The sequence below is a fragment of the Galendromus occidentalis genome, unplaced genomic scaffold (genome assembly GCF_000255335.2).
Source record: "Galendromus occidentalis unplaced genomic scaffold, Mocc_1.1 scf7180000077116, whole genome shotgun sequence".
NCBI classification, from domain to species: domain Eukaryota; kingdom Metazoa; phylum Arthropoda; class Arachnida; order Mesostigmata; family Phytoseiidae; genus Galendromus; species Galendromus occidentalis.
In genome coordinates this window covers 211295-238741 of record NW_003805104.1, presented here as the reverse complement: position 1 = coordinate 238741, position 27447 = coordinate 211295, and the positions used below count along the sequence as shown (strand labels likewise).

Genomic DNA, 27447 nt, shown 5'->3' with positions numbered 1-27447 from the left:
GCGCAAGCGTTCCCTCTCTCGGTCTAGCTGCTCTCTCTCCCTGAGCCTTTCTTCTCGATCTCTGTAAAAACTCTAATTCATGTGGATCTTTAATTACTCAGGCTATTCCTACTCTATCCTAGCGGATATTGTCTCTTCTTCACTCTGTCTCTTCAGAAATGAGACCTGCGCCATCTAGATTGACTATGGGAACTTCGACTCGAGTCTCGACCGCCCTATCACCGAACGATATGCATGATCCTCTCGCTCACTGTGCGCCTGGATCGCGTGAACTCTCATTGTAGAAAACCCAGCGGTGCATTTGAAAATGTGCGGCTCGCATGTTATCCCGGTTCTTATCTATGGATGTGTTATCTGGAAATATTTTACAGCGCAGGGGCTCGACCGGCAGGTGAGGCATAGGTGTGGTGGAGGCAGCGACGCCTACGAACTGTATTATGCTAGAGAATTACCCGAAGAATCTGATATCGATTGCCTGAGACGAATCATCAAGCTGGAGGGTTTTTCTGGAGATTACACCCTCGGCGAATCAAGCCTGTCATGGCCTTCCCCTCATTCATTAAAAATAAGAATGAATGTGAGCCTCCTTACGTTTCCTTTCGGAATCGCCGACTTCGAGATTGCGCGAAGAGAAAAGAAGCTGCTGATTTCATGCGAGTCTTGACATGGGCAAAGGGCGAAATTTCCCGGAAAGACCGAGGGAGACAGACTGATTCTGAGCAGAATCTAGGACATGTCACGTTCAGAGCAGAGAAAAGCTGAGACGGGGTGAACAAAGTAACGGGTCTCCGGAAGAATGAGGTTCTCAGGCTTTCGTCTGCTCAAGCCGTCACGGAAGTTCGTGTTCGACACTGCGACGAATCGACCGTTTCTCATATCCATCTCACTTGTCCAGGTCGATCGACTGTTCTGCGCTATTGCTTCCCACGCGGAATCCCCTAATCTGGGGAACCCTCAGTCTTGGAGTCATGGACTTCGAAAGTATGTCCCTCACTCCGAGAAAGAGACCCGTAAACGTCTCTGGAGGAACGACCTGGCCTGCTGCGAGTTCACACGCACTAACAAACAAACCTTTTACGTTTGTAGTAATCGTGATCAACGTACTCGTCCTCATCTTTCCAGTCTTTGAAGCGATCCCCAACGCGTTTTCTTACAGATTTCGCACTGACCGAATCACTCAATCCGACCGAGATGATGAAGAACACTGCGATCACCGCACAACAGACATTGGATCCTCTTATCTTGGGAAACATGCCGATCCGATGCCGAGTAGGGAACTTCCTCCATCCATCGATCGACCGATTCTTCCGATCTGAATCCCTTATATACCCTCCCACGATGACTTTCCGCAGCCTCCCATCTCCCGACAGCAGGAAGACATATTGTTCTAAGCGAGCCAAGCATGCCCAGCACTGCTTGCCACTCCCTAAGGAACCTTTACGAAGGAGCCTGCGAACGGGGAATTCGGATCGATTTGTTAATTACGACAAATCAAGAGCTGAAAACCAGATGAACTTCTCGACAGAGCGGATCCCAGGTCTGGACGAGTTCCTGGACTTGTTCTTGATCGAGATTACCAATCAGGCAAGTTCGTCCAAATAGTGATCCTCGACAATTGTCATTCTCGTCCTGAGGCTTTCGCCTTCATCGACGAGGTCTGCGGAAAATTATGGATCGAAGCATCGACATGTTGCAGAGTATAGCTGGTCAGTCCCACCGCGAAGTGAGGCGCGTTCCATCTCAGGACAGGAGATGTGCAGTCCTGGGAAATTCTCGACCGACCTGTCGGATGATCGCTCCGACTCGCTTCAAGAACCCTGGAAGTGATGAAATATTGGGTGGATCGCTTCTATCGGAGGAGCTATCGGTGAACAATGGTGACACAACTATTAGAATGCACACTTCAATGGGGGACTCGGCTATGACTGAGTGAGTTACTAAGGTTGTTGTGTCAACGGCGTGAATCGACCACATTCCGACGGTTTCGGAATGGATGTCCCCCCGACGTCGGTCCCTATCCTCTTGGCGTCTTAATGGGGGAGCTTTTACGAGTCTCGTTTCTCGGGCAACAGCTCCGACGATCCTTGCAGGAATCCTGCGTACCGGTCGGAAGAGGTCCGGAAAATCTGCCTCGCCGAGGCGTCTCCCAACGGGCGCCTCCACAGAACAGATCGTGTAGTAGGAAGCTCCGCACAGTGATGACAGCTTATCGAGAGAATTTGATGCTGGAAAGAATTCGACATATTCCTTGCGGAAGTTTCGCATCCAGTCGGGAATGTCGATAGAAGAAGCATCCTGCTGCCTGCGAATCCTGTTCAAGTTCGTGGGACCTGCATATGGATCCTCTGGATTCTACTGAACGAAAGTATTCTCAGTCGGCATAGTCCGGTGGTTTCGGGAGACAGCCTGTCCGACGCAAAGCCGGGGTACAGCGTACAATGTGGGGCCATCATTTTTTCTGCTCACATCCTCACGCTCAATCCCGACGAGCCGGTCCGCTTATGACACGTTACTCATCTCGTATCTAAGTAGGATCTCTGGCGGTTCCGTTCCGCCAGGAGAAGCGGCTCTCTTCAGAGAAATTCCCTTCGTCTCGAACTTCTCCGCCGATTCTGTCAGCTTTTGATGACGTTCGTCCGGAGTTCTTCCCGCAGTTGCTAGACCTTAGGATGGAAAAACTCCTCCACCTCGGTTCCGGGGCTATTTTTTCTCCATTTTTCGCAGTCTCCGGAGAGCTTGGTCAAAGTGAGCGCTCAGGGAAGATGTTTGTTTTGACAAGAAATTCATATCACGGAATTTCGCGAGGAAATGCCCTGATAAGCCGAGTCCCATTCCCTGAAGCCCCATCCCCCAGTAGGCTCTCCTTCGATGGCAGATGACGCACTCGGATAGCCGGAGTGGTTGCGAATGGGAGGACTTCGTTGATTCGGATGACGACGATTCGAATGTCCCTCAGTGGAGACCACTAGAGCTCCCGCGAAGAGGTTTGATGTCGCTGCAGCCCGCGGAACTTCCATCCGAAACGGCTGGATCCCAATCACGACGCTACTCCTTGGGATTCAATCGAGAACAATTCTAGGGGCGGCTAAGGCGGTTCGAAATAACGACCAGCTTTTGTTTCTAAAAAACCGTAGGAGGGCCGGCGCCCCCGCAGAAACACCCGCTCCGAGTGAGTGAAGGGGTCGAGGTTCTTGGAGCTCCTAAAAATATTTTATTTCTCGGAAGCATTACTATTCATACCACGCCAAATTTGGAGCGACTATCCGTCGGATACAGCTGATAAGCATTGGCACTTTCCGATTGGCCTCATTATAACCCCCTGACGGCGAATGGCCATCGACCCTCTGAAGAAACGTCTGACATGCATGAGAGCCTCACAGGCATGCTCCAGAGGTATTCCCGAGCACAAACATTTCAATGATATTTGTTTGAATAGATTCACACAGATGGTTCGACGTAATTTCCGGGGAAAAGACCTTGAACCCCGTTCATGACGCCCTCATACCAACCGTCGTCGTTCTTTTTAATGACATAAATGATCGCGTTCTCCGAAAAACTCAATTCGTCCGCTTTGTCCGCCTGGTAATCGTAAACAGCGACAACTTTCTCAAGAAAACTAGTTGGCGCCCAAGCTGGTTCAGTAGAAACCCTATTCTTCGAAGTATCTGACGACGAACTTGGCGGAGGTGGAGGGGTCGGTGACGAAAGTTCTTCTGGAGGTGGAGGCAAAGGAGGTGAAACGTTGCCAGAAGAATGAGCGCTTGAGGGCACCGGCGGCGGGGAAATTACGTTTGACTGAGGAGCATGAGCCATCATGGTCGGTGGCGGCGCGGGCAGCGATTCCTGGGTGTTGACTGGATCGCTAATATGGTGATGCGGATTATGATGATTTTGAATACTGCTCAGGTGACCGCTCATGCTCATTCCAGCCTCCTAGAAAATTCAAGTTTCACGATTTTAATGATTTTAAGGATGTTCCTCGGTTTGAAGAAAAAAGGTACCCCCGACAATCGGAGATCGGTTCCGGAGAGAGAACGGCGCATCACCGTGACTCACCATGGGTTGTGCTTGATGTGCTCCCGAGACCATCATTCCTTGACGATAATGAGCCATTTGCTGGGGCTGCTGATGCATCATATGTGATGTGTGGACGGGAGCTGGCAGCGTGCTACAACTTGAGTTGTTCCTCCGAACGTTTTGGACAGCCATAGGATAGTTCGTCGCGTACGTGTTCGGCAGCTGCGGAGGAGCTATGGCGGGAGGGGTTCGATAGTCGACGCGTCGTAGAGTGCCCCCGCTGACGTTCATCTGGCCCATGGACATCTGAGACATCTGCTGGGTCGGAGGGGTAGGGGGTTTCTGTGTGGGCGCTGGTCCCGCAGGTCCCGGGCCCGGAACAGATGACGACGAACTCCTCCGGGGTCTGGGAGCAGTTTGACTGTAGTTGATCGCAGCCATCTGATGCCGGGATGCGTGGCCAACTCCGTCCAGAATACTGTAGTCAATTGGTTTTCGCACGTATTTTATTGGTTTCTCCTGGTTTGCGGGCGCAAGGATTTTGTGTTGCCTGATGGTGTTCTTGTTCGTCGTCAGAACTCCGATTTCCCTCCTCGCCACTTTTTCTTTGTGAATAGATACGGTCTGGGCTATGTGGTTCACCTGGAACGAGCGTCTAGCGTCAGTACTGGGAAGCAACGAATGAATTCGAAGATGAACGGTGCATGGGTTTGAGTCTCTCGCTGCGGAGCACGAACCTGCGATTCTACGCTGGACAAGTTCGCCGTGTGTAGATCCAAGAGATGCAGAAGATTGAAAGCCAATGTATTGATCTGGTAGGCGACGGACGCCAACGATTGAGTCGTGTATCTGTCAGTCGAAGGACACGAAATCACATTAGATCGGGGTAGCTAACCAGGCTCCTCGGGTTTGAATATTTGATACCATGGAGGACAATTATCCCTTGGAGGAACTCATAGAACTATCAACTGACCTTTTGCTTTCCTCAAGAGCTTGAGTCTTATTATCCGCTTGGAAATAATTCGCTTCGCAATACTCGGCGACTTTCTCGAGATTCGTGTGAGAATCTTTGATGCTCTGTCTCCCCTCGGGTATGTCTTGCGACATCAGCGTCTGCAGTTCTTCCATCATGGTGAAAGCTACGGATTCAGGAGGGTTCCCATTAGGTTGGAGTCTCAGCAAGAACAGTCTGATGTCGAGCTCGCCTTCAAGACAGCCATGGGGCTCCCTGAGATACGTACTTTGTCCCTATGGTTGGCTTCCTTCAAGAGCTCGGACAGGAAGCAGACGGTGTCCTTCGTTGTTCCCGTTCCGCTCTACGATGAATCAGACGTTAGTCACGACTATAGCGGTTTCCACTTTACAAAAGGCTCTCTACTTCCTCGAATTTCACGGTCGACAACGCGTGGGAATCGCTACTATCTACGACGACGCATTGTATTGATGACACCGATCTAAAGCTGCGGTTAACCGAACACGAATCAACAGTCGGCCTGATAGTCTTCCAGGACTTCGGAGACGATTCTCGGACTCGACGGAGCGCTTCTCCTCTCCCCGTTCGTCGAGTCGATCAAAACAACAACAAATCGCTTCTATCCCCTCCCCTCTCCCCAAGAGTCTTCGATAGCTGGATAACGCTCCCGTCACAGTCCAATCAGGCTTTTATGGCTGGTACCTGGGTATTCGGGCAATCCGTGTCATACCTGGCAGCCGGCTAGCGCTGCGCCGGGCGGTATGACCAAACATGGAAGAGCTCCAGGGACACGTTCGTTTTGCGGGCTTCGTGGCCGGTACCCCTCAAAGAGAGAAGGAAAAAACTCTTTCTCCAGAGGACAATTTGCATCCTGCTCAAGGTCGATCGCGATCGTCCGCGATCCGCGCGTTTCTCTCGGTTGTCTTCCCCGAACGAGAACCCGAGCCGATCGACCGCGTATGAAGTGGATTCATCGAGATCCATCCAGTCCAATGAATGTCTCAGTCGTTTTCGGAAGAGACGTCGCATTTCTGAGGCACCGGGAGCGAACCAGGGATCGCGAGGCCGATGATTCTGAGATTCCGCACTCTTCCCGTACCGAAAGGCGAAGTAGCAGCTATGCTGGATCTCCGCGCAGCGAAAGTGATTTTCAGCTCGGCCATTCAACGCCGGTCACGGATTCAGGAGCTGCAGAGGTCGGCAAGCATACCAATGATATTCTAGAATAATTCTCCGAGCCAAAGTCGATCACCAGTCGTTAAAAACGGCATCAGATCGTGCGACGTGGGAACCTCGGTCGATCCTTTCTCGGGTATCGCAGTCCGAGCTCGAGCTCGGCGGACCCGGGAGCGAGTGCAAGAATGGTGGCTTAGGACTTGTTTCGAGCCTCCACGTCGGTGGGACCCACTCAGCCAGCCAGAAAACAAGACTCTGGACCGGTGAGGATTCATACTAGAGATGAATCAACCTAGAGATAAATCGGCTCCCAAGTCGTCCTGCTCTTCGTTCTTCTCCGACAGCGAGTCTCGGCGAGCTCGACTAGCACTCTGTCTAGATCACACTGTTTTCCTCCAAAGACGTCCGATAGAGCTTCGATATTCGAAAAGCCGATCGGAGCGGATTAGATACGCTCGTCGAATGGGGGTAATACTAGTATTTCGGGCCATCTGATAATACCCCAGGCAACGCATTCGTTGCTGGTGTGTTCCGCATGAGGAAGCGACAATCAAACTTACAATAATGATAATAATAATAATAGCTCACCGTTGATTGGAACTTGGCCAAATAATAACCTGCCGTCCTTGAAAAAAATACCTCCTCTGATGAAGTTGCCTTTGAGAGCGCTAAGAAAACAATGCTGTTAATATGTTTTTCACTCATTGATAGAAAATCATACATTCGAACCAGTTCAGCTTTCGTCGAGTCGGGTAGACGAGGAAGATCCGGAAGAGCGTCCGGATTAGACTCTTGACCCTTGAAAAAGAATAAAACCCCAGCAGCGGGGAGCTGCCACGGCAACACCTGTGGTATCTGGTCCGCTGCCCACAGGGCAGATGGATGGGGCTTGATAAATATTGCTTCTCGGGGGAAATGCCGGCATATATGAAGAAAATGAAAAATACCGGAAAATAAAGTAATGAATAAACATTCAACTATTTATTGTACTCCTCTCACCGCTCGGGAAAATTTGAATCATGATTCAAAGTACACTCTCCAATTTTCAATAGATGAACACTGGCGATTCGAGCTTTCACAATAATAATGCTCTCGAAACATTCATAATGACAGGCGGAAAAGATATGTAACTCGACCGATAGACGTCCGGCGCCGAATCTATGAGAGAAATCGAAAAGCCCAGCGTCATAGTGCTCTTCGGAAATGGGTGGATTATCGCTCCAGGGACGGATGTCGATGAGAGCGATGCGTGCGAAAGCGCACACAGGCTCTCACGATCACGCATTAGGTCACTGTTCGCATGAGCAGCCCATGGCCAGGCTGGAAAGGGGAAATACCGAGCTTGGATAAGTTCAACAGGACTACCCGAAAAGCCTGACGGCGCTCCAGTTTGGAAGAGCTCGAACCGGGCCAGCCCGACAACTTCGGATCGATGGGGAATTAGCGTGAAGAACGAGTTAGTGGAAATGAAGGTTCGCTCTGACCGCTCAGATTTCCTCGAATTCCAATACGAATCTCTTAGCAAGTGATACTAGTGTCGTGAATTTCAGCTCAGCCCGAGTCCGGTTTTTCTATCCGGATCGAACTCGAGGAAGCATCGAATTCGTGATGATTCTATACTCAAGATCTACAGTTCGATGCTCCGAGAGCGAGGAGGTCTCTCCTCTCCTTCTGTTGAGCTACAGCTTCGCTTCACGACAGTTTCACACTGCAAACGAGTTCCGGTCGAGAAAGCATTGAGGCGTCGAATTCGAAAGCTCAAACTCCGCGAGCGCCTGAATCGTTCGACTTCGCTCAGTTCAGGCCGCGTTTGGGAATCAACGCTCTCGGTATGATCTAGCTCAGCGGTTCGGGTCTGCCATCGAGGACAAGGAAGCCCCAACCCGGGAAACATCGCCGATGAAGATTCTGGGGGGACTGGAGGTCAGACAAGCAGGCACAGCATGCGAGTCCGGTTCCAAATTAAATATCCACCCCTTAATCGACATCGAGATGATAAGCCGTTGGGAGGAGGCCACACCGACTCTGCTCGAGATCGAGCTGCTTCTCTCCTGCTCAGCGTATTCCGCCTTCCCGCGGCCAGCGAAGAATTCCACATTCCGATTAGCATCTCCGGTATGTGACGGATATTTAGGGATGAATGAGCACGTTGGACTCGGAGCTTCCGATTTCTCTAGATTCGCAAGGAGACGATGGAAGTCTTGTACAGTCAGATTCGGTCGAGAGAATTTGGGTGAATTGCGATCTGATCTTAAGATGTCGAGGACTCGGTCATATGCAGAGGAGGGAAAAACGCGACAGAGGGACAAAATACGCCTTATACGGCCATAAGATTTTCATATCTATTGGTAAAACGGGGCGAGGGTTCGCTTGCCGTAGCTATTCGGTTGTTGATTGCCGTATCCGATATTTTCGTGGTAAGGCGCTCCGTATCCAGGCATTTCGTTGTGCTCGTACATTCCGTCGATCAGAGGATTCGTGGGCCCCAAAGATTGCACCACGGAGCCCATCGGTCCCATTGAAGCCTTGCCGGCCGTTTTGAATGAGACCTGGAGGGGTTTGCCGGCGTATTGGAAACCATTCAACTGATCGATGGCCCATAACGCCTCGTTGTAGTTTGGCATCGTCACGAATCCGTACCCTTTCGACTTGGTTGTCATTTTGTCTCGCACCACAGCGGCCTTTTCAACAGTGCCGTACTGAGAGAATAGTTGCACCAAAGAGGGATCATCTGTTTCCATTCCAATGTTGTACACAAAAAGAATCGGAGGGCCGACAGGCGCTTGATCGTAGCCACCGCCGCCGCCAATGCCGGCCCCGCCGCCACCGACGTTCTGACTGCCGTGACCGTAGCCACCGGGCTGGCCAATCTGGAAACCGCCGGGACCGTTTTTGTTCATTGGATTGAATCTATGATTCGGCCGGAAATTGTTGACGTATGGCGGTCGTCCGTGCATGGGGCCACCGGCACGGATTTGCTGCTCGTAGCTTGTCATCTGGCGATGCTTTTTCAGTTTCATTTGATCGTCGGCGATCTTTACTTGAAGCGGCTCGGTTCCACCGTTCAGGGTTTTGCCATCCATGTCTTGGATGGCTCTGTCGGCGTTCTCCTTGTCATCGTAAAGAGCGAAAGCGACACCCTTGTTGACGTTCGTTGATAGGTCTCGAAGAACGCGAAATTGGACCAGGCGGCCGAACGTGCCGAAAAGGTTCTCCAACTCGTCGGGATCGAAATTCTTCGGTACGCCTCGAATGTACACATTCGTATTCTTGGAATGGTTCGAGTTCGAGGGCTTTGCGATAGCGACTTTGAGAGTTTTGTTGTTCATCTTGAAACCATTATAAACGCCGATGGCTTTCTTTGCGTCCTCAGGATCGTGATAGTCAACAAAGCCGAAACCATAACTGTAGCCCGTCAGTTTGTTGCGAACAATCTTACATGTTTTGATGCGGCCGATCTGACCGAAAAGATCGTAAAATTCTTGATCACTAAGCTTCTGAGGCAAATAGTTTACAATCAAATTCGAAGAGGACGGCACCTCACCGGGATGTGTTCCGTAACAATTCGACATGTTCGAGCGACCGGGTGACGATCGACTGAACGACTGATCGACTCTCGTTGGAATTCACTCGCGACGGTTATCCTGGGCAAGCGTCTGAGCGGCTCTCACTCCTGACAACTCAATGCGTTCGTGGTCGGGGGTCGGTCAGCTTTACTTTGTCTGAGTGAGTCAGATCTGGTCAACTTCCGTGCGGATTCGAGTGCCTAAACCTGTATCGGAGCGATCTCAGCGGCTGATTTCGGAATCTTGGCGAGCAGCAGCAACTTACTCAGGGGTGTGGGAGGTCACGGCTTTCACTTGTCCAAATAACGTCCAGAACTGCGCCGATAGATCGACCGTTCGAGCACACTCACTTTTTCAACTTTATCGTCGCTCTGCTAGGCTCTTGAAACCTCACACAATTGGGGCGTCGCTTGTGGTACTGTGTGGTTCTACCGATGACTGCATCGGATTGTCGTCTGCTAAAAGCATCACAAATTCTGAAAATCCTCGTTTGCAATAATTATTCGGTCCCGAGAAAAACTTCGCGTGTCTTCCGCTGACATGCGGTTAATTTACAGGATATATCTCGTCAGATTAGATGTTTAGTACATTAGAGATACGCCACCTCGAGCTTCCTCTAGCATCGATCGGCTGAATGAGCGCGCCAAACTGAGGAGAGAAATTCCGAACTGATGGAAAAAGAAGCTTGCAGTCTGACGACCGACGACTGCGGATTCTCTCGCTGAGAATCAGTGATCCATCTCGAGTTCCCCCGTCCATTACGAAATCCACGCTTATGTATACAGGCCGACTTTCGTAGCATGTTCGAGTGCGCGATTACTCCCGCGCAGGCCTCGCGATTCGAAATCGATCATAGCTCCCTGAGAATAGCACAGGGAACTGTGAAAGCTTGTCTGACCGCAATTCCGGTTACGACTCCATCATATAGTCGAAAATGATCGAGCGTACGTCCTCAGTCCACTGCTCTGACGCAGCATCTGTAGCTCTGGGGCTTCCCCGCGTGAAAACTGCTCATGTGGTCGACGATCTCTTCCACAAACACAGAATTCCGACCGAGTTTGAAAGTGGAGATGGACACCGCGGGACAATATATTTCTCTTGATTGATCTAGCGAAGGACCGTTATTTCTGTGAACCCATTTCCGTCGCGTGGATTTCAAACTGCTTCGCCCAGACCTGAACGAGGCGAGCTCCCTCCGCAAGAAAACTCGGATCAGCTCTCAGACCGCTTCTCCTCGAGTCTGTTGATGGACACTCTAATGAGAGAGTGCCGAGGATCCGGGGGGACCATGATTCCATGATGAATGATGACAGAAGAAAATAACCCATTTGGTGGCGTTTCCATCAAAACAAGAGCGCGGCAGCAGCCGAAACAAACAGTTCGGGCCGGAGTGTTGGGGACAGCCACATGACCGCGAATGGTCCCACACGGCTCTCTCTCGAACGATGAAGTCGTTACGACACGCTTCCGATACTACAACACACAAACGGGAATCGCTGGATCGAATCGCGATTCCTCTCTCGAGTTCTGCTATATTCGGCCGGTCGTCCGCAACTCCCCTCGGGTTCGGGAATCTCCCTCAAGGCTCGCGTGGTACATTTTTGGTCGCAAACGTACCACCTAGGCTGGATTCCGGTTTCGAAATGCCTTTTCTCCCGACCACGTTGAGTTATCGGCGTCGAGTCTAACTCAAAAATCGTGAAAATGGCCCCTCCGCGTAAAGGGAAACAAACCCAGGAAGCCCCAGTGCTCAACCTCGGTCCCCAGGTAGGCGTGAACGCAAAACCGTCGCCGACTCGATGCCATGAGCGCGGATATCAAGCATGTTGTTCCTCGAAAGCGGGGCGACCAGGCTCCGGCCAGTGTGACGGACGGTTGAATCCTCGAGAACCTCACACGAAGCGACTTCGACTCCTTGCTGACATTGTCTGTCCCGTTCCCAGGTAACGCCAGGTCAAAATGTCTTCGGCGTCGCTCACATCTACGCCTCCTTCAACGATACATTCGTGCACGTCACCGATCTTTCCGGACGGGAAACCATCGCTCGTGTAACTGGCGGTAAGTTACAATTCCTTCTTCCTGCCCATGAAGTCTCCCCGATATTTCCCGCCATGCGGGATCTTAAGCATTAGGTGATCAGAACCGAATCAGTCGGTTCGCTTCTTCCCCGGTCGATTTCACGCGGGATCGTCGCAAGCTGTTCAGAATCACGCCAGCACCATGTGGACTACGACAAGGTGTCTCTTTCAGGAATGAAGGTAAAGGCTGATCGAGATGAATCTTCCCCGTATGCTGCTATGTTGGCCGCTCAAGATGTGGCCGAGAAGTGCAAGGCTGTCGGCATCACTGCCCTCCACATCAAGCTCCGCGCTACTGGAGGTAAGCTCTCTTTCTGATAAACTTCCTCGTGCATCCGTGTCCCCTCTATGAAGAAGCGTCAGCACTGACGGACTTTTCCCCGCTCTCGACAGGAACTCGCACGAAGACGCCCGGACCCGGAGCTCAATCTGCTCTCCGTGCCTTGGCTCGATCCGATATGAAGATCGGTCGTATCGAAGATGTCACTCCCATCCCATCAGACGCTACGAGGAGGAAGGGTGGTCGTCGCGGTAGAAGGCTGTAAACTTCATCAAGGCAATGTTGGATGTGCTCGGTGTTCGACTACGCCTTGTCGCTTGGAGCTACTGCTAATAAACCGGTTTGGTTTATGGAATCGCTGCTGTGTACTATCTTCGCGATGGGACTCGCTGTTCTCGAAGAAATCGTTCACCTAGATGTTCTACCCCCCGCCATTATGGGATGTTGCCGCGTAACAAATTGAAAAAATTTATTCCTCACAACCGCCAGCCTTCTGGAACATGATCCGAGATCCAATCAACTGGTCTTAAAGAATATTCTGGCTGACGTGAAAGCGTGATTTAACAGGGTGAACTCCTTCCTGTAGGCTTCGATGCGCTTTGCGGTTAGGCTGATTGTTTGAGATAGTTTCTCGTCCGAGAAAGAGCTCCGCGATGCCTCTTGACTGGTCTTCAGCTCCTGGAACACGTAAGAGCCGAATGAATTGCGTCTCCCGGAGCTGCTGAGGTACCGAACTCGACGATTAACGTCCGGGAAGAGCTGAACGCACCTCGATGTATTTTTCGTCCACGCTGTTGAACCAGTGGAGACTGTCGAAATTCGTGAATTGCTTCGTCAATCTCAGAGCGAAAGCAACTCCAATCGCGAAACCATCATCGCTGAAAATTGCGTCATTCTTCTGCTTCCTACTCAGCCGCTCGCGACTCTGAACTATGTGCTCAACGAAATTCAAGGTCAACGATGGAACCAGAATGTAGAAGTTCTGGAGATAGGCATTTCTCTCCTGAAAGAAAAAGAAAACTCTCGAATCAAGCGCTCGCTCTCAGTCAGTTCTCTTCGATCTCGGGACGCGCTCTCGAATATTTCATCATCATTTCACTCACATCACAGAATGGCCCTTCGAACGCCTCTATCAGGTGTCTATAATAATCACTGCCCTCAACTCCGCTTTGTTGTTTCAATAGACACTTGATGACGGAGTCGAGATGTTTCGCGGCGTCTGAAACCTAAGCTCCCGGTTGTAAGATCCAATAATTTCCGAGAGAGAAATTGCTTTCTGGAGCATCTACTCACTTCTGTGTGATCTTGAAACGGTGTATCTTTCAAGGTTTCGACAAAACTCTCGTAGCTATCATCAGAAATGTCTGGTAGTAATGCATTTCCCTGAGCACAATATTCCAACGCGCCTGTTCGCATCATTCGCACATATCCCATCGCGTTGCCCACGCTGAAGACGGGAAAAAAGTTGGAGTTCAGAGTCAGGTTCACGGATATGAATGTCGGCTCCCCGTGCTCTTCGAAGCGAAGCTTGCCTCGTCATCAGTTGTCGGAACTTGTCAAGGTATGTGAATCCTTCCGGGGTCATCCCGAGATTCCGAACCGACTTGCAGATTTTCTCAGCGCGTGTAAAAGGGTACTTCTGCTGAAGTGATTCCTTATTCTCCCGGAAATACGCAATGTCCCTGCAAGAATTATTGATTCCTTGGATGAGGAAAATAATAATCGAGAAGAGGAACCAAGAACCTCGACTCGGGGGAACGTTCCCCTCGCCAGAGAGGATCATATGGTCTTCGAGTCGCACGCGTGTCCAATCTCAAAAAACTGACCTCATCAACCGAGACTTGATGTGTTCATTGAACAACAATTGCGACAGGATCTCGAATTGTTTGCGAAGGAATCTGCGAGGCAACAATTTCTGAGTACTCGTTTCCGGAAATGAAGATTGTTCAGTCCATTAAACCTGCTCGGTACCGGTTCCCAAATCATCAAACATCTGAATTCTACAGCCCCTCACCTGTAGACCACGTTGACGGTCGTGTCGGTTATTCCTGGTCCGTGAGTTCGGATCGAATTGGCGATGTGACTGATATTTACCGTGTTCAGGTGCTTATTAGCGCTCACTCGCTCGACAAAAGTCTGATTGTTCATGTTGTATACGAATTTCGATGAGAAACTGTGGGATCGAATCTTAATTGCGCCCGAGCTCCACCCGGAAAAAGACTATCCTAACGGATTCTCCCTACTGCGATATGACTCCATTAATGCTTTGACCCCACCCACTCACCCTTCGATGTTTCTCATCACATTCAATACATCTAGACCCTGATCGAGTGTCTCAGCCGGAAGATGGGACTCGACGGTTTTGGCATCATACTTCAGTTCGGCGATGACTCGCATTTCGTCATATGTGCCCCAGTCATGGAGAGCCACCGTTGTGAGATTGTAGAATATACGTTCAAGGTACCGTTCCACTCCACGTTTCATGGATATCTGGAATCATGATCGGCTGGTCAGGGTCGTTCCCGATTTCTCCTCTGCTCCCGCGTGATTCGTGTTCATGAGATCAAGGCGCACCTTTTCAGTTGGCAGAATGTATTCCGTTTGACAAATGCGCTTCAACTGCGTCTGAATCTGCGCTTTATTCTGGAAGAAGGATATGCAGTTAGGACTTGATTAAATGAAACAGGGACGAGGAACAGAATCCTTCTCTACCGCGGGTCGTTCGAAGAGAGGTCTCGAAAACGTCGATTTTCATCGACAAATATGCGATAATTGATGATAAGGACAGGATGATGCGCTCACTTGTGCGAAGGGGTTGCGGGAGTCAGCCACGAGATGTGTATGCATTTGTATGCGCAAATCATTCTCTATATCCTTACAGAGCGGGTCTACCAAACTTTCGTGAAGTATCTGAAATACGGAATCGATCGACGGAGTTTCTCTTTGAATCGAGGAGCAAATCTGGGCTGCATCCATCCCCAGATCCATAGATACTCACTTTCCCCACGCTAGCTTGGAATTTCTCCGCGCTCGTGATAGTTTCGATCATCGGCGGAGCACTGCCGCTCGTCACCGAAGAATTATTCTTGTACATCTGACTCAGGAATACCTTGGAAGGGAAATTTCTCCGTCAGAGGCATCAGAGGAACAGAGCCGGCAGCATCGAGATGATTGCCAAACGTTCCGGCTATCCCAAAAACCGCGAAAGGAAGCTAGCGCACCTCAAGGAGAACCACATGATGACTGCTCAAGCCCCACATTTCCAGACTCTTCCTGAAGACATTCCCGTAGTTCGCAATCACACTTAGTCTCTTCAGATTCGAGTTGAACGTCTCCGCTTCATCAGGTCGGATGATCTAAGAGTTAGGCATAACATCAATGAATAGTTTCCTCATGTCGGAAAGAGGATTTCAGTGAACCGCTTCTTCGACGAAGACCTTGATCTGGGCGATGTATTCCTTCGCGACGTTGACGCATATCTCCTTGAGCTTGGTGAAAGGTCCTTTGAGCGATGCCTGAAAGACAAGATCCGCCGCTTGGCATGATTCTTGTGTTTCCAGAGGTATTGAAGACGCTACTGCGATTGTCGCACACGTTCCACCTTGAGCACGGAATATACGAACCTCGGCTAGTTTCACGGCAGCGTTGGCATCCAACTTCTTCTTGTCGGTTTTCTTCTCATTGGACATTTTCTGCTTGATCTTCATCACAGTCTCCAGCAACTGATGGTGTAAATTTTGGTCGGCATGGGCGATAGCTTCATCGATCCGACTCTGGAAGAAAAGGTCGACCTTGGTACCTCGCCGAACCTGAGACTGCTAAAAATGATCCTGATCATTGAAAATGGAACAATCTCTGGATTCGAGGTCCGGACCTCACCTGGTATCTCGAGAGACCCTGTTTCAGAGCGTTCAGTACACAAATCATTCGCGCCGCGAATACCAGAGTGCTCTTGCTCATCGCTTTCTTGGCCGATACGTGGAGCGAAACAACCAAGTTCAGGTGCTGGTTGACGCACCGAACTATATTATGACCTTGTAACAACAATTTACACTTGTTCTTGAGCGTTTCGACGTTGTAGTCATCGTCCGATTCCCCGAACGAGGCATCCATTCTCAATAACCAGAGAGCCGTCTGTGAGAAAGGCGTTTTTCGTATAGAGGCCGTTAGGGAGATAGGAAAACCTGTTGCTCGAATCTGTGTCAACTTCGAATCTTTAGAGCGTGCCTGATTCTCGTAGCCAGTCACCTCGAGCGACAGTCGGGGGACCATTTGGATTAGGTAGTAAGATGGCTTGTTCTGCGTTGGGAAGAGGGAGCCGAGCGCCGGTATTTCCCTGGAAGTCAGCGGAAAGGTTCACAAGTATTCAGTAGCGATTCTCCATCACGGAATGTACTCGTTCTGAATATTCCAGCACGTTTTGAGGGAGGAATGAAATCCCAATATGGCTCAATGCAATAAACTCCGGAAAATAGGATCACCTCGTAAAGAAGCTTGGGGCGTCCCAAATGGCATTCCCCTTGAGCAGGACCGGCCCAATTTTCTTGGAGAGGTCCACGATCGTTCTGAAGATCGGCCGATCGGCTTGTTGTTTCACGGTGAAATGTAGGAGGAATAGGCCACACAGACCGACGAATTTCTCAGACCGAAGGAGGATCTGCAGAAATTCGCAGAGGGGATTCTCAGCTTCCCGACGAATGAAAATTCCTGCCGACAAGCGTTATCGACGAGGGAATTCTGGTCGACGCACGGGGAATACGAATATGCTCACCTGCGCCTGGCTCTCGTTGACTTTGGAATCTAGCTCCGCCAGATGAGCACGAATCGTTTCCTTCAACGCATCGGAGAATTTCGGGCTGCTAATCCGAACTCTGCGAATGCAGTCCTTCAGGATAGTACCCTCGAGCAGCTCTGAATTGATGTCGGTCATGAGCTTCAATAAGGCCTGTGGATTTCGCGATCGATTAAGTTTCCGTGTTCATCATCCGCTGGATTGAATGACCCATGCGTGAATGCCACAAGGCACCTCAATATTACTTTAGGCATTTTGATGTCGATGAGTTTTACCTTAACCTGCTCGCTGAGCTTGGGATCATATTTCCACGATTTGAGCAGTCTCAAATATATTTGAAGGTGTTCCCTCAGTACGGTCTGCTGTCGTATGACTATCTCCAGTGCGATCAAGGATGTGAACAGGCGGGCCAGACTCAGGAAAATCACCTGATTCGACATTCCGTCCCCCATTACAGAGGAACAATTCTATCTTCGGAGACATTTTGTATGTTCGATCGCAAATCATCGGGAAGAGCAGCAGCTGTGAAATGTCTATCTTACTTGAGAAGTGGAGGCATCGTTCTGCGGGGCGAAGGAATAGAGACCCACCACCTGCGCAGTTAGACAAATAATTTAGATCGAGAACACAAGACCCCCGAGATCTGCATAGAATCTCCTCCACATTCGTTTCTGGATCTCGAGATATTACCTGACTGACCGCAAGCTGTATGACGTCCGCACACCGAGAGACATGGGCTTGTAATCTACGCAGTGAGGGGACGAATTTCGAGATCTGCGGGGAGAAAATCGGAGTGGAGTGAGTCCCAGTGCCATTCGAGGACAGAGCTCAATTTCCAGAAGGTTTCAGAGCTGACTTCGCGGATATTTCAATCAGAACAGAACTGGGAAGAACTCACCTGCACCTCGGGTGCCTCATTTGATTCCCCGTAATCGTGGATTTGTTTCACAAAGCAACTTTGCTCGATCAAGGCATCCGCTTCCAAACAAATGCTGGATATCGACAGGATAATTTTATCGAACGCAGGCGATCCAGTTTTGACCAACAAGACGGGGTTCACGCCATCTCGAGGCTTTTGAACGAAACTGTTGACCTGTGAAATTTTTGGGGAATCGGGATAAGTTCTCACTAAGGATGGATATTTTGTGGAGCAGCCGATGCGGATTCTATGGTCGATCTGTATGTACCTGAGGACGATTGCGGCTTGATCCTTCCCCGATAGTCTCCTCTAGATGACAGCAGTGACGGCGGACCACCTGGCCGAAGCGACGGAGCTCTCGAAGTGCGAAATCCTGAGAGAGTCGTCAGGAACATCAAATTTCTCCGCAGTCTCATTGGGGTATAACCTCTGGGTTGGCTTTCAGAGTAAGCAAACCACGAAACCACTTGTTGTTCGAAGACGTCCTACCTTGCAGATTTCGCTGTCGTCGTCGATGTCCATATCGAAGCGCATTCAATCAGGGAATCGAAAGACTAGAATAAACTGTCAACTCCTCGTAGCGGGGCATCAAAGAAATCGTGATGGAGACTTGACTTCGGCAGAGCTCATCTCAACTTTTCGAATCTCTGTTCCGCGGACTGACGGGTCGTCTGTCAGGCAGAATACACGCCTCTCCGGGATCAGCTGTGTCGGCAGTCGGCTCTTTGACTCACCATTGTTTACACTCGTGCAGCCAACGACACGCTCGCGCGCGAAAGGCGCGCGCAACGGGGACTCGCCCGTGAGCATGGCCCGAATCGATGAATCGAAGTCTAGAATGGTACCCCTGAGGACCGTCGGCTGGAACTCAATCTTTCTGGAGCGTCATGGAATTCTCAAATTTTTCCCCGAGGCTGTACTTATCGGATATTAGCCCCTGCTCACTCAGAGGTGAACAGAAAATTCCAACACACGTGAGGAATGCGAACTCTGGTTGGCACCTCTCGGCAGGCATCTGCGCGTAGGTCATATACTCAGGGCTAGATATGGATCCCGGTCAAGGATCTCATGATTCAAGATGTTCCGATCATACACGGAGATCGCGATGATCTCTCTGTCATTCAGATCATTCTCTGTCCGGAAGAGATGGGAATGACACTCTGTCTTCGAAATTCTGACTTCACGGAGTCCAGGAGCAGCGTGCAGGCCTCTCCACTACCAAATCTGGGTGAAAGAATTCGGCGGTCGAGCCAATGGGCGCTCACCGTTCGAGTGAGTCGCGGTCAGCTATGTGGACTGCCATTGGGGGCTTCAGCTTGGAGTTACGACCCGAATGTATCTCAGGGACTCGCCCGAAATAGCATTCCTAGTCAAGCCACGAGTCGCAATCGAAAATGAATTTACTCCCCCTGCGCATCTCAGTCCCAGAGTCTTTCTCGACGTCGAAGACAAACTCACGGCAGCGAGGAGACTCGACGGTAGAGAAACCGGGTCACTCTCCGGTCATGGATGGATCCCCCATAGAAATTGGTTGATATCGCGGCTTCGACGCAAATCCTCGCTAACTCTCGGTAAGTTCTTCTGTTCTATCCGAATCGAAACCCATCCCCCCCTCCCCGCGAGTTTCGAGCTGCGTCCACTCGCGGTATACATGGCAAGCACGCGTCGAGTTAATCTGCCGAAGCGGAACGAATCAGCACGAAGAATATCTTATTCATATCACGGACTTGGATGAGAGCGATCGCATGCACCACTCTTAGTCGCCTCACCGTAATTCGATTCTTGTACATAAGGAATCAATATTGAACAAAATGTTCCTCAGTGAGGGGAGAGATGTGTAATGCTAGATAGAATACGCTGCGGAGCCAGAGTCAATGAGCTTCTTGCTGTCGACACGTTGACCATCTTCGCTGCTCTCCAATTCGTCCCTGAATTTCGTTCCCCAGAGGATCTGGTGCGTTTCTCTCCTTAACCGTCTTGTCTAAGTCTCTCCGAGGTATAATCTGGCCCCCCGCCGTCATGCAAAAGTATCGGCACCCTTAACCGAGAAGCTGAGCCCTGCTCTGGGAATCTCATTCCTATTGTTCATGATTCGTGCATGCTCCCGATTCAGCTCTTCTCCGGAGATGAAAGCGGCCAATCAGAAACCAACCAACGGATCCGGACGGGCGGCGAGCGGACGGAAGGTTGATTCAGGAAATGTGTTGTCTCGAGTGAGTCTCACTACCGAAAAAGCGTTGAAGGACTCCGCGAAAATTATCGGAGAAATTCAGACAGAGCTCCGAGAAATTGAATCATTGGAAGAAAACTTCAACAAGGAGATCGGAGGATTCGAGAAGGAGGAGGAGGAGGATTGCGAGGAACCCAGTGACCTTCGTGAGCTTGTGGAAATGCACAAGCATCTCGATGATGCAGGCGAAATATTCCCTAAGAAGAGCGTTGTCCTGAACTCGGAACGCTTGGAGTCGGAGTCGGATTCGCCAGACAGCCCGAGGAAAGAAATCCCATCATGGATATTCGGGGACAACAGGAAGTTTGCTGCGTCTGAGACCCTTCAAGATCGCCGCGGTCAATTCCAACTTTGATTATCTGCCCCTGAAGCTCTGCAGGCTCGTATCCTTGCAGTGAGTATCAAGATATCGCCCTCGATGGATAGTGATCGGAAATCCTTACGAATGAGAGCCGATCATGATCCATCTTCATTGTCCCCTTGTGAGTAAATCTAATATTTGTTTGCATGCTCGGACTCATTTTGTGCGGCTTAGGAAATGCTCCGGAAGGGCACACTCCTATTCGAGTCCGATTATTGGAAAAAGAGGGATCGCAATTTTACACTCTGAGTGATTTTCAGGCAATCAGAGTCAGATTGTAGCCTCGGGCCCACGAATCGGGTTTGTTCTCTTTGAACATGACTCGTCTGCGGAGAGTCGAAAATATTTGTCGATCTCCGGCTCCAAGATTGAGGATGAGTCGGCTGGAAAGGTAACCTGCTCCCCTCTCCGATCCTGGGCGGAATCTATTTTGAACGAATGCTCAAACAGTTCGGAAATACATGCCCTCGAGGAATGAGGAGCAATCACGGAATAGTTCATGTCCAATTGGCGGAGTATCGAGTGGATCAGGATCGTAGGTCCGCGGAGTCTTTGGCATGAGCTGCGAGCTTCAAACGGAAGAGATTCCTTCGAGACGATTCCTCGACCTATACCCTCATTCGTTCGCGGCCGACTCGAACCATTCCAGGTGAGAGTGAATTTGCATTGCCGAACCCATTTTCGAACTCGGACGAGCGCTCGAATCAAAGAGTAGGGAACGAGCTCGCAGCCTTCCATAAAGTTAATTCATAAATGTATTCAGAAGATGGAACAAGAATCGACCAGAATATCGACAGCTCCTAAGCGGTGGGATAGGCGGCGGCAGAGGCTATGCCACAATTATTCCCCTTGTTCCTGGCCATTCGCACGTACCCTTGTTCCCCGAACGAGGTACCCCAGGAGTTCTTCACGAGCCAATAATCTTCTCCGCCATCACTGCCATAGCCAACCACCAATACCGCGTGATCGAGATTTGAGCTTGAGCAACTCGGCTCGTAGTACACGCCTTCACGGTAGTTTTGGAAGCTCGGATTACTAACGTCAATGGCCACAGAGATCGGTCCGATCGTCGATACAGCTTTCTGTAAGTCGGCTTCGCTTCCCTTCGGAATCGTCTGATACCCGGAAACAGTGGCTCCGATCGAGTCCTCTCGGAATCGACAAGATCCATCGAACGCCTCGTACGGATATGAATCTTCGGTGTTGATCCCCCCATTGTCCTTGATGTACTGGAAAGCCTGGGGAGCGTGCAGAGATAAGGGAGGTCAGGTATTGTCTGGTTTCCTTGGAGCGGAATTCGTCTCTCTGGATTTCCTTCCCGTTAATCTCTCGAGAATAGGAAGTATCGATCTCGCGCGGATGCCTACCTGTTCAAAGAAGCCTCCATCGCAGCCCTTCGATTCTTTCACGCAGTCCACGAGATTCTGTTCTGAGAGCGATTCAAGTCTCCCAGTCGCCTTGAAGTGCTGACCCTCGACGGCTCCGGTGGCGGAGAAAGCCCAGCAGGATCCGCAATTTCCTTGATTCTTCACAGGGGTGACGTAACCTTGCTGCCTCCAATCGATAGCCTCGGAGAGATCGCTGCTCTCGATCGCATCGAAGACTTCCTCATGAGGGCCGCCGGTCGTCATCGAGACGTTGATGTTCAAGCATCTCATGGCTCTCATTTCCTCCGGTGTCGAGTCGGTGAAACGGGACAGTCCCATTCGGTACGAAACCCGCTTGAGATCATGCAGAAGATTGTGGCCATTGATCATAGCCACATTTTTCTCGAAGATCCGTCGTCTCATCGAATCTTCAGCGACGCCATAATTTTTGTTCTGAACGCGTTTGTAGAGATCCCAGTCGGCATGACTGAATTTCAGAAGAACAACTAGAGCCGCGACACAAAGCATTGTCTGTAATAGAATTCACCGAGAAAACCATTAATGTCATGAGTATCGGGCTCCTGGTCTCACTGAGAGCTCGGGGCTCGCAACAAGATCCTCAAGGGTCGATCTGCGTACCTTGAGACACGGGATCATCCACTTGGTACTCGAAATCCTGGTACCGAAGAGCCCTCACTCGCACGAAAGATTCGTTCTTTGTAGATCGCCTCGCTTCTGGATCGCCTGAAAGCAACTCAGGGCTGGCTCGGAAATCAAAGGCATATAATTTCAAGATTAAGATATCGATCTAACGAAAGTGAGGGATTCATGATACAGATCTTACCATAATGAATTTTGTGCGTTTTGCTCTTGACTTATTCGAACCTCTGTTCTAATCTATTACACGCAGTCTAATTGACGCAAAGCGCGCTCATGTTCAGGCAGAAGACTCTCGGGGCGATTCGCGCCCTCGTACATCACAAAAAGCATGAACGAATCGTTCTGACAGGAGCGGATTCATGACTCAGCTGATTTATTAGGTAATTCGACTGATTCGTCGGTACATCTCCGATACAATATATCAAACGATGGGATAGGCGGCGCCGGTGGCGATACCGCAATTGTTGTTCCTGTTTCTCGCCATTTTGATGTAGCCCTGCAATCCGTACGAAGCGCCCCAAGAGTTCTTGACGAGCCAATAATCTTCGCCGTTTTCAGTGCCATAGCCGACGACCAAGACCGCATGGCTGAGATGTTCCGTACACTCGGGCTCGTAATAAATACCGCCGGTGTAGTGTTGGAAACCGGGATGGCCGCTGTCTATGCCGACTGAGATGGGGCCGATGGTCGCAACAGCTTCCTGGAGCTCGGCTTCATTTCCGGCAGAAATCGCTTGGTACCCGGAGACAGTGGCCGCGACCGAGTCTTGTCGGAAGCGACAAGTTCCGCCCGATGCTTCGTACGGGTACGATTCTTCTGCGTCGATACCTCCGCTGTTCTTGAGGTAGTCGAAAGCCTGGAACGAGAAGACACTCAGGGAGGTTCTCTGCCGCTTGCCCTTCAGCAAGAAATATGTAAATACCCCCGGATCATTCATGGCGAGCGAAATCTGATCTCAATGAACTTCACCTCAACGAATAGACCACCCGAACAGCCGTTGCTCGTCGCAGTTTTAACGCAGTCGAGAATATTCTGCTCGGAGAGCGAAACAAGGTTCCCGGTCGCCTTGAAATGTTGGCCCTCAATCGCTCCGGTGGCAGCAAAGGTCCAGCAAGCTCCGCATTTTCCTTGATCCTTGACGGGAGTCACGTAACCCTGCTGGGTCCAGTCGACGGCTTCGGGGAGATCTTGTCTCTGAAGGGTACCCAGAGTAGACTTCCGCGAGGTTTTGTTGGGCAAAGTGAAGTTCAAACATTTCAGAGCCTGAACTTCCGCCGGTGTCGCGTCGGTCAAACGAGACAATCCCATGCGGTACGAGACCTGCTTGAGATCATGGAGGAGATTGTGAGCATTGATCATGGCGACATTTTTCTCGAAGATTCGACGTCTCATCGATTCTTCCTCAACGTCGTAGCTTTTGCCATGGATGCGTTTGTAGAGCTCCCAATCAGCATAGGTGAACTTCAAGACGATAACCAGGGTGGCGAGACGAAGAATCATCTGAAAATTTAGGTTCAACTAGTGATAGACTCTTCGAAAAGAGAATGGACGATCCACAAGCCAGCGACACTCGGACCGTCGGACTTGATGGGCATACTTCGGAAGACGGAATGTTACAATTCTGATCACCGGTCGCGATTGAAACAACCACTGATTGGGAAGCAACTCCGCGGCCCCTTATACCATGATTTACATACAGGTCGTCGCCTTGGTTAGTCTCTCGGTGATCCTAGATAAGATCGTCGACTCTCTCCGAGCATGACCATTTTGACAATAATCCCTGAATTTGTTGAAGCTCTGTATGGCGAATCGGGGAGGTTTCGGTCGACCTTACTCGATGTTTTCTCTTTGAAGCGCTGCAGTTTATCGATTCATCGATAAGCATATTTGATTCTCAAGGTGTGGAGTAGGAGGGCTCAAATTACTCTACTCTTCCGGCATTCGAACATGATTTAGGAGCGCCTCCGACCGACTGTCAGTCATGAGCGGCATCCGGACTCCGGAACACACAGCTCCGGAGCAGAGCACGAGAAAGTTTTTCCGGAGCTGCCTTTGTCCCGGGAGAGCCCATTCTGTTCCACGGAATCGATGACTCCAAAGAGTTGGGTTTGGACATTATTCCAAGATAGCCACAGGACCCGAATAAGGAAATGCTTCGTAGATGTAGCGGTGGGTGTGGAAGCTCCTTTGTGCTGCATTCGCGGGTGGAACATGACATGCACGATCGCCGGATGGCCGGAATCCCCCCCCCAAACCAGACAAGTTGAAGAAGACTCCTGGAAACCTCATTTTTGAGTATGGGCCTCCTGGCTCGAATGTACCTCGTTCCCGGTCTCCACGTCGGAGTTGCCCCGGAGGAGACTCTTCTCAGCCCCTGGAAAGGATCGGTCGACTTCCCCTCGAACTTCCAACCCTCTGATAATGGTGTCCTGGGCTGTAATGGGGCCTAGACTCGTTACGGGAAACTGTGCTCACTCATGGGTCACGACTCTCCTGCTCCTCGGGTTCGGATTCCGGAGCGGATAAGGCCCACGACCTTGACGACATGGACATGGAAGGGTCGAGAAGAGATTTCGGCGCTCATCTCTTGGGCGTGAAAGTTCCATCGTCCTTGCTGAGCTTAAGGCTCCAAGATATTATATCGAGGAGACCGGTCCGGAGGCACACGAGCTATTTTTGACAATAGGGATTCATCTCGATGTCCCGTTTCAGAGTGCGACCCCTCGAAGCTCTCATAGATTCTCCGATCTGCCGGACGAAAACATGCTCTAAGGCAGAGGTTCCCAAACTGGGTTCCGCGGAACCCTGGGGCTTCCGTCGCTCTTTTCCGGGGGCTCCGTGAAAAAATCTTTGCGGAACCCCAGTGTTCCGTGGGCTGCTCTTTGCGCAACTCGGGGTTCCGCGACGAGGTTTTGCTTCCATATGTACGGTCATATACAGGCCCTAGGTGTCGTAGCCCTGTGGGGAACTTCTTTTCCTGATTCCAAATGTCTTCCTCAATCCCGAAGGGGATCGTTCTAATTGGCGCATCGATCGGCAACGAATGCACACTGCGAAGGTCGTTGCACAAGGCACGTTCCCACTAGATGAGCATTCCTAATTTACGCAAGAATTGACTCAAGCAATAAACATTCGGGTCTGGTCCGGAACAAACGAGTGGTTTTCCCTCTAATAGCTGAAAGGAAGGAGCAATTGACAGGACTTTGAATTTTTTGGAAAATGAGGAAGGGTTCCACGGAACACTAGGGGTTCCGCGAAGGGTTCCGCGGAAGAAAAAGTTTGGGAACCTCTGCTCTAAGGAATTCGGATCATTCCGGACTTAGTTTATTATGTCACTGGAAAAGCGCGCTCATCCGTCCATACTAAGCTATGGGATAACCGGCTTCGCTGGCAATGCCACAATTATTGCCTTTGTTCCTCGCCATTTTGATGTAACCCTGCTCTCCGAACGAGGTGCCCCAAGAATTCTTGACTAACCAATAATCTCCGCCCGCCTCAGTGCCGTATCCGACGACCAGAACGGCGTGATTCCGCGATGAAGATGAACATTCGGCGTCGTAGTATACACCACTGCTGTAGTGACGAAAAGTGTCAATGACGTCTATGGTGACAGAGATGGGTCCGATGCTGGCAACCGCTTTCAGCAAAGCTTCTTCGTCCCCAGAGGCGACCGAGTCGCGCCCGGACACGGTTGCCCCAATCGAATCTGCCGTGAAACGACAGCTCCCAGCTGTGGCCTCGTATCCGTACGATGATTCTGTGGCGATTCCTCCATTGCTCCTGATATACTCGAAGGACTGGAGGAATGAATAGACGAATAGAGGACGAATAGGAATGGATTAGGAGCCTCGCTAGCTCGCGGAGTTCCGTAAGGTCAGATTCGGCAAGATCTTTTCTCACTCGGGACTATGCTTACCTCATAGAAATAACCACCCTCACAGCCATCCGAAGATCGATCACAGTCTACGAGATTCTGCTCCGAGAGTGAAACGAGCTGTCCGGTTTTCTTGAAGTATTGACCCTCGACGGCGCCGGTGGCTGCGAAGGCCCAACAAGATCCGCATTTTCCTTGGTCCTTGACGGGGGTGACGTACCCGTTCTGCCTCCAGTCGACAGCTTCGGAGAGTTCGGTGATGTCGATCGTATCGAATGAGTTTCCATTTGACTTGCCAGTCGATGTGGAGTCGCTTATATTCAAGCATGTCAGAGATCGAATTTCCTCTGGGGTCGCGTCGGTAAAACGCGACAATCCCATTCGGTAGGAGACCTGGCCGAGATCATGTAGGAGATTGTGGGCATTGATCATGGCCACATTTCGTTCGAAGATTCGACGTCTAACCGAATCTTCTCCGGCCGCGTATCTCTTGTCATGAACGCTTTTATAAAGTTTCCAATCAGCAAGTGCAACCTTCAGGAGAAGCGCCAGAATCGCGATGCGTAGAATCTTCTGAAATGCAAAGCACGAGCTGGAGGCTCAAAGAGGGGGAATCAGGGTCACCATTGTCATGACAGCTGCACTCGTGCAAGTATGATACTGGGAACGGCTTTGCGCACCTTGCTTCTCGGCATCATCTTCCGGATCTTTGAATCCGTCACAGGATCTTTGAGTCCGACACAAGAGTCGCGTTCGCGGGCAGAGTTCACCAGCACTCATTCCAGACACGATTTATAGCCGGACGGTCGGTCCGCTGCTCAGGGCTCCATCTTGGAAATTTGGAGGCGAAAAATTTGCATAAACCGATTACTGCCTTGTAGGGGCTCTAATAAGAGATTGTGCTCTCTGATCCCTGGAACCTGTATCGCGACATCTCAATAACCCGACTCAATTGAATCGACGAGGGTCGCTCGTTTCCTGATATCGCTTCCGTTATTTCGACCTATACGACGAGTTTTCACTGTCGGTAATCAATCGTGGATGGTACATGGAAGCCATTAGCCCACGAGGGTTTCGATCGATGTCAGTGAAGATTTGCGGCACGAATGGGTGAATCTTTCTCGGTTCGCAAATCTTCGATAGGAGCGTGATGG

General features: G+C 50.6%; 6 protein-coding genes across 6 annotated transcripts; 1 reads left to right on the top strand and 5 right to left on the bottom strand.

The window, feature by feature from the left end:
• Positions 1 to 3198: 3198 nt before the first annotated feature.
• On the bottom strand, positions 3199 to 10132 carry Abi (tyrosine kinase Abl). The gene is made up of 6 exons (XM_003740986.3): positions 9998 to 10132; positions 5259 to 5333; positions 4991 to 5156; positions 4755 to 4866; positions 4057 to 4659; positions 3199 to 3933 (listed from the first exon to the last, which is right to left on the bottom strand). Exons 3-6 carry the CDS (start codon positions 5146 to 5148, stop codon positions 3439 to 3441), a joined length of 1368 nt encoding a protein of 455 aa, XP_003741034.1. The 5' UTR covers positions 5149 to 5156; positions 5259 to 5333; positions 9998 to 10132; the 3' UTR covers positions 3199 to 3438.
• On the bottom strand, positions 8509 to 9738 carry LOC100898924 (ELAV-like protein 1). Its single transcript, XM_003740985.1, has one exon. The coding sequence runs from the start codon at positions 9736 to 9738 to the stop codon at positions 8509 to 8511; it is 1230 nt and encodes a 409-aa protein (XP_003741033.1).
• Positions 10133 to 11366: 1234 nt separating the features above from the next.
• On the top strand, positions 11367 to 12440 carry LOC100907308 (40S ribosomal protein S14). Its single transcript, XM_003740959.2, has 4 exons — positions 11367 to 11499; positions 11676 to 11790; positions 11983 to 12111; positions 12204 to 12440. The coding sequence occupies exons 1-4, from the start codon at positions 11437 to 11439 to the stop codon at positions 12353 to 12355; spliced, it is 459 nt and encodes a 152-aa protein (XP_003741007.1). The 5' UTR covers positions 11367 to 11436; the 3' UTR covers positions 12356 to 12440.
• A 101-nt stretch (positions 12441 to 12541) lies between these two features.
• SWIP (strumpellin and WASH-interacting protein) lies at positions 12542 to 18428 on the bottom strand. The gene is made up of 24 exons (XM_029110806.1): positions 18291 to 18428; positions 18070 to 18174; positions 17781 to 17975; positions 17573 to 17656; positions 17425 to 17475; positions 17158 to 17310; positions 16862 to 17035; positions 16572 to 16747; positions 16318 to 16426; positions 15970 to 16224; positions 15714 to 15863; positions 15528 to 15605; positions 15312 to 15446; positions 15119 to 15199; positions 14893 to 15051; positions 14665 to 14733; positions 14375 to 14580; positions 14105 to 14263; positions 13917 to 13988; positions 13623 to 13772; positions 13384 to 13537; positions 13194 to 13316; positions 12860 to 13093; positions 12542 to 12768 (listed from the first exon to the last, which is right to left on the bottom strand). Exons 1-24 carry the CDS (start codon positions 18333 to 18335, stop codon positions 12607 to 12609), a joined length of 3279 nt encoding a protein of 1092 aa, XP_028966639.1. The 5' UTR covers positions 18336 to 18428; the 3' UTR covers positions 12542 to 12606.
• Positions 18429 to 21131: 2703 nt separating this feature from the next.
• LOC100898496 (cathepsin L) lies at positions 21132 to 23919 on the bottom strand. Its single transcript, XM_029110798.1, has 4 exons — positions 23389 to 23919; positions 22847 to 23275; positions 21760 to 22290; positions 21132 to 21630 (listed from the first exon to the last, which is right to left on the bottom strand). The coding sequence occupies exons 1-4, from the start codon at positions 23917 to 23919 to the stop codon at positions 21193 to 21195; spliced, it is 1929 nt and encodes a 642-aa protein (XP_028966631.1). The 3' UTR covers positions 21132 to 21192.
• Positions 23920 to 25781: 1862 nt separating this feature from the next.
• LOC114827975 (cathepsin L1) lies at positions 25782 to 27061 on the bottom strand. Its single transcript, XM_029110807.1, has 3 exons — positions 26974 to 27061; positions 26336 to 26866; positions 25782 to 26216 (listed from the first exon to the last, which is right to left on the bottom strand). The coding sequence occupies exons 1-3, from the start codon at positions 26989 to 26991 to the stop codon at positions 25782 to 25784; spliced, it is 984 nt and encodes a 327-aa protein (XP_028966640.1). The 5' UTR covers positions 26992 to 27061.
• Between the last annotated feature and the right edge of the window lie 386 nt (positions 27062 to 27447).

Coding starts and splice junctions, on each gene's coding strand:
- Abi (XM_003740986.3), bottom strand. CDS start 5,148: ATGATGGAAGAACTGCAGACGCTGATGTCGCAAGACATACCCGAGGGG. Junction 4,867..4,990: donor GCTCTTGAGGAAAGCAAAAG/GTCAGTTGATAG, acceptor TTCGACTGACAG/ATACACGACTCAATCGTTGG. Junction 4,660..4,754: donor TGTCCAGCGTAGAATCGCAG/GTTCGTGCTCCG, acceptor CGCTCGTTCCAG/GTGAACCACATAGCCCAGAC.
- LOC100898924 (XM_003740985.1), bottom strand. CDS start 9,738: ATGTCGAATTGTTACGGAACACATCCCGGTGAGGTGCCGTCCTCTTCG.
- LOC100907308 (XM_003740959.2), top strand. CDS start 11,437: ATGGCCCCTCCGCGTAAAGGGAAACAAACCCAGGAAGCCCCAGTGCTC. Junction 11,791..11,982: donor CATCGCTCGTGTAACTGGCG/GTAAGTTACAAT, acceptor TGTCTCTTTCAG/GAATGAAGGTAAAGGCTGAT. Junction 12,112..12,203: donor CAAGCTCCGCGCTACTGGAG/GTAAGCTCTCTT, acceptor CGCTCTCGACAG/GAACTCGCACGAAGACGCCC.
- SWIP (XM_029110806.1), bottom strand. CDS start 18,335: ATGCGCTTCGATATGGACATCGACGACGACAGCGAAATCTGCAAG. Junction 17,976..18,069: donor CAAGCCGCAATCGTCCTCAG/GTACATACAGAT, acceptor AAAATTTCACAG/GTCAACAGTTTCGTTCAAAA. Junction 15,447..15,527: donor AATACATCGCCCAGATCAAG/GTCTTCGTCGAA, acceptor CCTAACTCTTAG/ATCATCCGACCTGATGAAGC.
- LOC100898496 (XM_029110798.1), bottom strand. CDS start 23,919: ATGATTCTTCGTCTCGCCACCCTGGTTATCGTCTTGAAGTTCACCTAT. Junction 22,291..22,846: donor CCGGCGCCGCCTATCCCATC/GTTTGATATATT, acceptor ATTCTATTACAG/ACAATGCTTTGTGTCGCGGC. Junction 21,631..21,759: donor ATGGAGGCTTCTTTGAACAG/GTAGGCATCCGC, acceptor CACGCTCCCCAG/GCTTTCCAGTACATCAAGGA.
- LOC114827975 (XM_029110807.1), bottom strand. Junction 26,217..26,335: donor AGGGTGGTTATTTCTATGAG/GTAAGCATAGTC, acceptor TCATTCCTCCAG/TCCTTCGAGTATATCAGGAG.